The sequence below is a fragment of the Nematolebias whitei genome, chromosome 10, assembly GCF_014905685.2.
Source record: "Nematolebias whitei isolate Nwh7 chromosome 10, NemWhi1, whole genome shotgun sequence".
Lineage (NCBI taxonomy): Eukaryota > Metazoa > Chordata > Actinopteri > Cyprinodontiformes > Rivulidae > Nematolebias > Nematolebias whitei.
In genome coordinates this window covers 2,991,542-2,999,547 of record NC_056507.1, presented here as the reverse complement: position 1 = coordinate 2,999,547, position 8,006 = coordinate 2,991,542, and the positions used below count along the sequence as shown (strand labels likewise).

The following is an 8,006-nucleotide window of genomic DNA, read 5'->3' as shown; positions in this document are numbered from 1 at the left end:
GTCTTTCTAGTCTAATTTTTCTGTGTGAAGTTTGCATGTTCTCTTCATGTTTGTGTGGGGTTTCCCTGGGTTTTACTCTGGTTACCTCCCACAGTCTAAAAGCATACATATTAGGTTGCCTTGAGGCCCCGCCCTCCTTTGCAGAAGAGAGTTGTGATCCAAATGGGATCCTGAGTAAATAAACAGTTTAAAGATTAATAATAAAGTACATGCTCAATAATCCAGGTATACAATCCAACATTTTTCAGTCAGGTCATCTGGACAGTTTCTTTTTTTGTGCTGAAACATTTCGCCTTGGATCCAGAAGGCTTCATCAGTCAAGGAAACACACAACAAAACTGATTCTTTCCCCAACAGCTTATTCCAAAGTGGAACAAACCAGTTATGTTGGTGCTGAGATGGTGTCTTTGGCACGCCCCCTCCTCCATTGCTGGCCCTCTTCTTTGTTGACAGTTGTGTCAAACTGGTTGAAAACAACAAAGTCCATGCTCAATAATCCAGGTATACGATCCAACAGTGCTGATCTGCAAAAAAAAAAAATATATATATATACATTTCTATCTATCCATATAGATAGATAGATAGGTAGGTAGGTAGGTAGGTAGGTAGGTAGGTAGGTAGGTAGGTAGGTAGGTAGGTAGGTAGGTAGGTAGGTAGGTAGGTAGGTAGGTAGGTAGGTAGGTAGGTAGGTACCCTGTTCCCCACCCTTCATCGGTTTATCCCTGAAGGACAGAACAACGGCTGGTTTCAGCCAAAGGTGCCTTGGTCATGCATGAACTGATGCTGATGACATTCACATGTAGCTGTGATGCTTGAGTGACTTGTGGTTTGTACAGGAAGACTTTAAGAAAGACGGAGACAAATTTTAATGCTGGACTAATATTTTTGAAGGCTTTTCTCATTTGAGGAGGGTTATGGGGAGGCTTTTGGTTGAATTATGCCGATAACTGATATTTTCTTCAAGTTCAACTACATTAAAACAGAACCAAGTTTCAGGCAGAGTGGCATTAGTTAGATAATTAGTCATTACTTCTATATTTTTTGTTTCCCCTGCAGCTTACATGCTAGGTGTAAAACGTGGAGAATGGATCAAGTCTGGATTTTATCAGCTGTACTGTTAGAGCGACGTGGTTACTCAAAACGTCCTGCTTTAGTCTGTACGCCTGAGTTTTCTGTTCTGGTTCCTGCTGTCAGCTCTAAATGGATTTAATCGGAATATCTCCACAACACAGAAGGCTTTGCTGCAGGTAATCCTGTGCCTGAGCTCACGTCAGGTCAGGTGTTACTGGTCGTGATGATGAGCTAAAACCAGCCTAATGTGCCCACAGGGCAGAAAATCTCATGCCCCAAATGAGACTCTGTTGGAGCTGGTTGTTGAACACGGACATGTTCTGACCTGCTTCATGAACGTGGCTCTCTGAATGGAAGCATCCCACTACAGTAAATTGAATTAAATGGTGGACAGCTTTGTGGAGTGGTGTGGACAGAACCACCTGCAACTCAACATTGGAAAAACTACAGAGCTGCAGGTGGACTACAAGAAGAAGATCAGCCACCCCGACACTATAAACATCGAGCGTACCAAGGTGGACACTGTGGACTGCTCCAAGTACCTGGGGGTCCACCAGACAATAAACTAGACTGGACAGCGAACACCAACACCCTCTACAAGAAAGGGCAAAGTCACCTTTTTCTTCTGAGGAGACTCAGGTCCTTTAACATCTGCAGGACCATGCTGCAGATGTTTTACCATTCGGTGGTCTCCAGCACCTTCTTCTACGCTGTGGTGTGCTGGGGCAGCAGGTGAAGAAAGCTGATGCCAACAGACTTGATAAACTCATGAAGAGAGCTGGTTCAGTTCTGGGAGTGGACCTGCAGTCTCTGACAGAGGTGTCTGAGGAACCTGCTCCAGATCCTGAACAGCACGTCACACCTCCTGCATGACACCCTGGACTCTCACCGCAGCACCTTCAGTCGTAGACTGAGACCACCAGGTGCTCCACAGAACAACACAGGAAGTCCTTCAAACGTTTCAACTCCTCCCCCTTTCTGCACAATAAAATTAATTAAACACTTTAATGTTTCTGTCTGCACCTGACCTGTTTTAGAACTTAACGGTTGGTATTTTTATATTCTGCTATTTTTATACATATATTGTTTGATTCCTTGTGTACGTTCCTTTGTGAGACTCTGGCACAACAATTTCCTGTGGGATCAATAAAGTTCTTATTTGATCTCTTGTCTTAATTTAAAACTGTCAAAAGATTTGAAAAATACACAGAGCAAAACAAGACACAGCAGTAAACAAGTTATTTACATAATTTATGAGGAGGAACTACTTTTTGGGGTGATTAAATTTTTGGGAGGGTTCCGCCCCCCACCCCTCGCCCCCATGGACCAGCGCCGCTGGATACCTGTCAATCTGAGTTTGAGAAAGGGCCCCCCCCCCCCCCCCAGTCTCAGACATAAATTGGTTCTTTCTCCTTTAATTCATTTAAACCGTTTCTGCTGCTCATCTTGAACATACCTACATGGGGGATTTTGTTGCACTTTCCTCTTTACAAAATCATTTTCAGCTCATCAGCGCGCGTATACATTCCAGTGCGTGTGCGCGCGCGCGCCAGCCGATTAAAAGAAACTCCGCAGCAGGATGACAGATAAACTGTTGGGCTAAACGAGGAATGTTGCAAATTATTCTAGACTCTCGCACACAAACAGCGCGCGCGCGCACGCACTGTTCAGCCGGATGCCGGGCTGGTTCCGACCCTCCTTCCAGCTCGTGCCTCTCTCTCTGACGCCAGCCAGTCACAGCGCGTGCTGCCGCTCACACCGAGAGGCTGCATCAAGGAAGGAGCTCGTGCGTGGGAGTTGTTCTCCGTCTCTCCACCTGCCACCAGAATCCAGTCTTTACTCCATAAAACCCAGCGGGACGCGCCAGAGCTGGGAGGAGGTTTGGGGGGAGAGCAGTCCAGTCAGGACGCAGGGAGGACCGGTCCGCGCGCACCTCCATCTCTGGGCTTATGATTTAAACTCCGATATTTCTTACTGCTGCTGTTGGAGGAACGGAAACCAGCATCACCCCCCCCCCCCCCCCCCCCCCCCCCCCCCCTCCGGCTGGTGTCTGTTTAATTTTTGACTGACAGCTGAATTTCCGGTGGAATGGACTTGAGGTCTTAATTTGAGTGTTGGAGGCTGGGAGTTTCCGTCCGCGGCGGAGAGATGCGACAGCATGGTTGGACGCTGTGAGGGCTCCAGCAGGTACATGTCAGCCCCGAAACGCGCCTCTTTGTGTGTTGTTGCGTTTGTTGTCTGCTCTGTGCGGTGTATGACTGTGGCACGGGGCCAAGGATGGATGATGGATGGATGGATGGATGGATGAGGATGCGGGATGCAGGCACATCTCCCTCTGTTTCGTTCTTCAACAGAAAAGCGTCTCTTTGTAGATTCTTTGGAGCTAAAGAACGGGGATGGGGCTACCCGCCATGTATGCGACGTTCAAGGCGGAATGAGACAGGACGCGGAGAAATCAAGATGAGGACTGGAGTGCGGTTAGGCGCGTCCTCTGCAGGCGCACACCTTCGTGTCCGTTCAGTGCGCGTCTTATCATCCGAACCTCTCTGTTTCTTTCTGTGAAGTCTTACAGCGTTCATTTAATTTAATTGTCCCGCGGATGAGACGGTACGAGTGCGTGAGGGAGGGTGTGTGGATGTGTGCGTGTTCAAATGTTGCGTGTTCAAATGTTGCCTTAAAGCCTTCATTTGTGGGCTCTGCCAAGATAACGTTCCTCGATGTGTGCAAGTGTGAGGCAGTCGTGACCAGTCCCTTATCCTGCCATTTATTCATCTACAATAAATAAATAAATAAATAAACACATAAATAAATAAATAAAATGGAAAAGGGGGAAAAAAGAGAAGGCTGTGTGGTATCTGGGCAGGACAGAGAGAGAGACAGAGAGAGAGAGAGAGAGCAGGATTCTGCAGATATGCAGTTTTTTTCTTCTCCAAAAATCTAGGGACTCTTTGTTTTCAACAAGATGACAGAAAAAGAAGGGGGGGGGGGGGGTCTATATTTAGCTTCAACTGCGACAATATGAGACGAGGGATGAAACTTGTGCGTTTTTGGTGCCTCACTCCGTCTGTTTGTTGTTTGTGGCAACGTTGGCAGGAGTTCCTCCAGCTTCACCGTGCAGCTCTGCCTCCTACGAGCATCTTTTCCAAAAGTATTTATATAAACGACACGGAATCCAGTGCAGCAGAATGTTGGGGATGGAGTGATGCTGCGCCTGCGGTGATTCATAAAGTGCTGTAGCTCCAATATGTTATAAATAACCGGAGGGAGCGGGCGGCCACATAGAGCAGGATGCCTCTGAATGTTTGCCACAGTCCACTCTGATGGGTAAGATGATACATGTTGAGATGTCACATGGGGGTGGGGGCAAGGGTGTGGCGCAGCGAGCATCTTTGCCCATCAAAGTGATGATTTAGTGCTTTTTTAAGTGACTTTCATCTGACCCTATCAAGCTGAGTGTTTCGGATAATCCGCTGCTGTTGGCGTGTTGATGCCGCTTCCAGCCCTTAAAATCCCCGTTTTCAAGTTTTGCTGTGAATTTCTTTGGTGAAGGTGTGTGTGGGGGGGGGGGCTCTGCTCGGCTAATTCTAGCCAGTCTGCCTCAGCCGAGAGGGTCGCTCCAGTGTGATGAGCTTTGTCCGTGTACGGTGTGGGCTGCCCTCATTTAATAAATGTGCCGTGGCTGACCTTGGTCATACAGCCATCAGTAGGATTCACCTTTGTGCCTTGCAGCGCGGTGGCGTATTGCAAATGGCCCTCCTGTCCTACAGAGTTACACAGCTACTGACATCCTGTATTGAATTACAGCTCACTGATCAATGCGTGCAATAACCCAAACCTCTACATAGTGGTCAATTTAATGCAGAGCATCAAATATCATGGGAAATCTGAGCTCCGCACAGCAGTTCCAGGGAGGCATATGCTTAGATCTTAGTGTGTTTCGTAATCTAATCACATGTAGATGGAACGGAGAGGCAAAACAACAAGATCGATCTAAGAGTGCAGTTGCATTCATAATTCATGGAAGGAATCAGCTTGAGCCTGAATTTGACAGCAGACAGGAGCAGTTGAGACGGGAGTGGGCGGTGATGGCGTAGACGGCAGCGTTGGTGACTGATCGCAGGCTCGCTTCCCTCACAGCCACGCTTACATGACCAGCGGCGTTATTAGAGAGTGGGCTAATGCTGGCTTATGACGCGGTCTCATTTCTCCTGGAGACACTCTTCGTCCTGGGTGTAAAGCTGACACCTTCCTGCATCGACAAGGTGTTTATTAGCTCCCAGTTGTGAGGCCGCCATGCCTACATGAAGTTACGATGACACAGCTCGGCACGTTTCCACACGGGATGCCAATTATGTTGTTGTTTTATTGCTTTCCTTTTGCAAGACGCCGTTCCATTTGAGGCTACCATCTTGATTCGGGGATGCCCGAGGCTGGGTGACATCTGCAATGAAAGGCCTGAAGTGGGATCACAGTATACTTTTATGATGGGAGGGAAGGAGGGGGCAGGGGGTGGGGGGAGATCTGATTTAGTCTTGTCCTTGGTGGATGTCGTTTGAGTTTGAGAAAGAAGAACAGTTGCAAATGTTGTCAAAAAGCCATCTGTACATGCGATCTTTATTTTGCCATTTCAGCAGTGCATGTCATTGAAGAGTTGGGACTGAGTCCATGAGGGGGAAGGACGAGCCACGCAGGACTAGACATCCACTTGTAGAGTTTTATCAGTTTTTTGTCAGCAGGTTGTTTTGTTTCCTACTCCTGTTGACTCATATTCTTATAAAGGTACAACCTAACGCAGGGGTCTGCAACCATTACGATCAAAAACGCCATTTCTGCCCCTTTGTTCACTAAATTAAACGCGTCCGGAGCCACAATACCTGCTGCAACTGGGATTCTCAACTGGTGGCCCACGGACCACTTTAAGTTTGTTGGAGGGCACTTTTCTGGACAGTAGGAGTGATTTTATAACACTAAAAATATCTAATGATTTTTAACATTTATTGATATTTTTACACTCTAAGACAAAATAAAAGATGAGATTCTTGTAAAGAAGGAAAAAAATATGTGTTTTACCCAGTTTCTAAAATCTAAAACAATAACCTGTGTTCTTATGTGATTTTTCTTTTAAATTGGGGAAAAATTCCATGTCCTACTTTGAAGAAATGAACCATAAAGTGAAAGTGAGTGTTTAATTCCTTGTAATGTTTCTACTATTCATATATTTGCTAAATAAATTACAGGAAAACTGCTAATATTCCTGTTAGTTGTTGTTTTAACAACCAATAAAATTCAGTTTCATGTCAGTTTTGGTCAAAGCTTGAAAGAGCCGCCGCAGAGGGACCAGAGAGCCGCACGTGGCTCTAGAGCCGCAGGTTGCAGACCCCTGACCTAACGGTTCAAAGGTTTCCATCAAGCTCTCTTCAGAATATCTGTTTGTGTCACATGATCCAACTCAAAATGCTGCATTGTAATGTTGACGGGGTCTGCTCTGCCCTTCACTTGGCCTTCATCGCCATCGTGATGGCTGTCAAATGTATCATTTCAGAAATCAATCTTCTGATTAAAATGGTATCGCCCTTAATCCTTTAATATCCAACCTCTCATCAAAAGTAAAGAGTGCACTAATCCACAGCGTGCTTTTTGTAGGATATGTTGGACTCATCCTTTTTAGGGCTTTTTGTAGCTCAAATCAAAAGAAGTATTGCAAATAAAAACAAGTAGTTTATGATAAGTGAGGAGTTACGCTGACGAAGCGAGGTAGAGTGGATAACTTGTTCAGCCGATGGTATGCCTGAACCCAACCGGTGAGTTGGTGAGTATGTATGAACAGGCTACTTCCTGTGCGACTCTTCTGGTGCCGTGCCTTCTGAGTAGCTCGTTCATTTTCTCGGTAGTGATTCTTACTGTTCAGTAGCTCAAGTGCAGATGTAAAACAGCCATTTTGACACCAGAACAAGCGAGAGTCGTGAGTGATATGTGAGTACAACTAACTTTACATGCGCGTTAGAGTTACAGGACGTTTGTAAAATACATGCATTCAAGCAGTTTTGTTTTTGCAATGTTAATATTACGCACAGGTATTACAATGGCAATATTTTTTTTTACCTTTTGTGCAGCTCTAATGCAATAATGGGGGAGTGGTGGTGAAGCGGTTAGAGAAGTTGGGCCTGTGATCAGAAGGTTGCCGGTTCAAACTCCCCATTCTGACATCATCAAAATGTGGATTGGAAAGGTGAAACGCCCACACCTGCCTCCACCCTCATTTGCCCCACTCAGGGCCTTAAGCAAGGCCCTTAACCCCCCACCATCTGCTCACCCGGGCGCCCTAGATAGCAGCTCCCTGCCCCCTGGTAGCCCGGTGGTCTCGGGAAGAGAATTTGGCGTAAAAATAATTGCCAAGTCTTTGTACGAGTTAGTTCACTGTGGCGACCCCTGAGGAAGGGAGCAGCCGAAAGATTTAAAAGTGCAGCTCCAATGCATCCATGTCCAGTCTGTATGATCCGTTAATGTTCAGTGTAGCTCAGGAAGTAGTGGTGTTGTCCTTGAAATAAAAGACTGCTGGTTTGAGCCCCAACTTACCTAGTTTACATATCAAAGTGTGCTTGGTAGCAACAATTCTAAACTACCAGTGTTCTACCCTTAAAAGTTTATTCAAATAAAGTATAATTTTTTTCTCAGTAGTTGAAATAACACATTCAACCCATAAGACCTGACATCTCCTCTGATTATGCAACTATTACACCGCATCAGTTCTTAACATGTCAAGCAAACAGAATGACACAGAGCTGCCTTAGAGTACATACATTTTATTCAAGTTTTATGACCGTGCCTGTGCAAACGAGTGAGGGCAGTTCATGTTTGGATACAATGAAACGTTCTAGCAGCTGCATTTGGAGTCAGCCTCCCCACCATCACAGACATCTACACCTCCAGATGCA

At 46.0% G+C, this 8,006-nt stretch overlaps 1 protein-coding gene across 1 annotated transcript in view; it reads right to left on the bottom strand.

The window, feature by feature from the left end:
• Positions 1-2,738: 2,738 nt before the first annotated feature.
• Positions 2,739-8,006, bottom strand: part of LOC119415903 (nuclear factor of activated T-cells, cytoplasmic 3-like) — a 26,644-nt gene continuing 21,376 nt past the window's right edge. The window contains exon 4 of the mRNA XM_037683075.1: positions 2,739-2,940. Within this exon, the coding sequence (XP_037539003.1) occupies positions 2,739-2,940 (202 nt within the window). The remainder of the gene's footprint in view (positions 2,941-8,006) is intronic.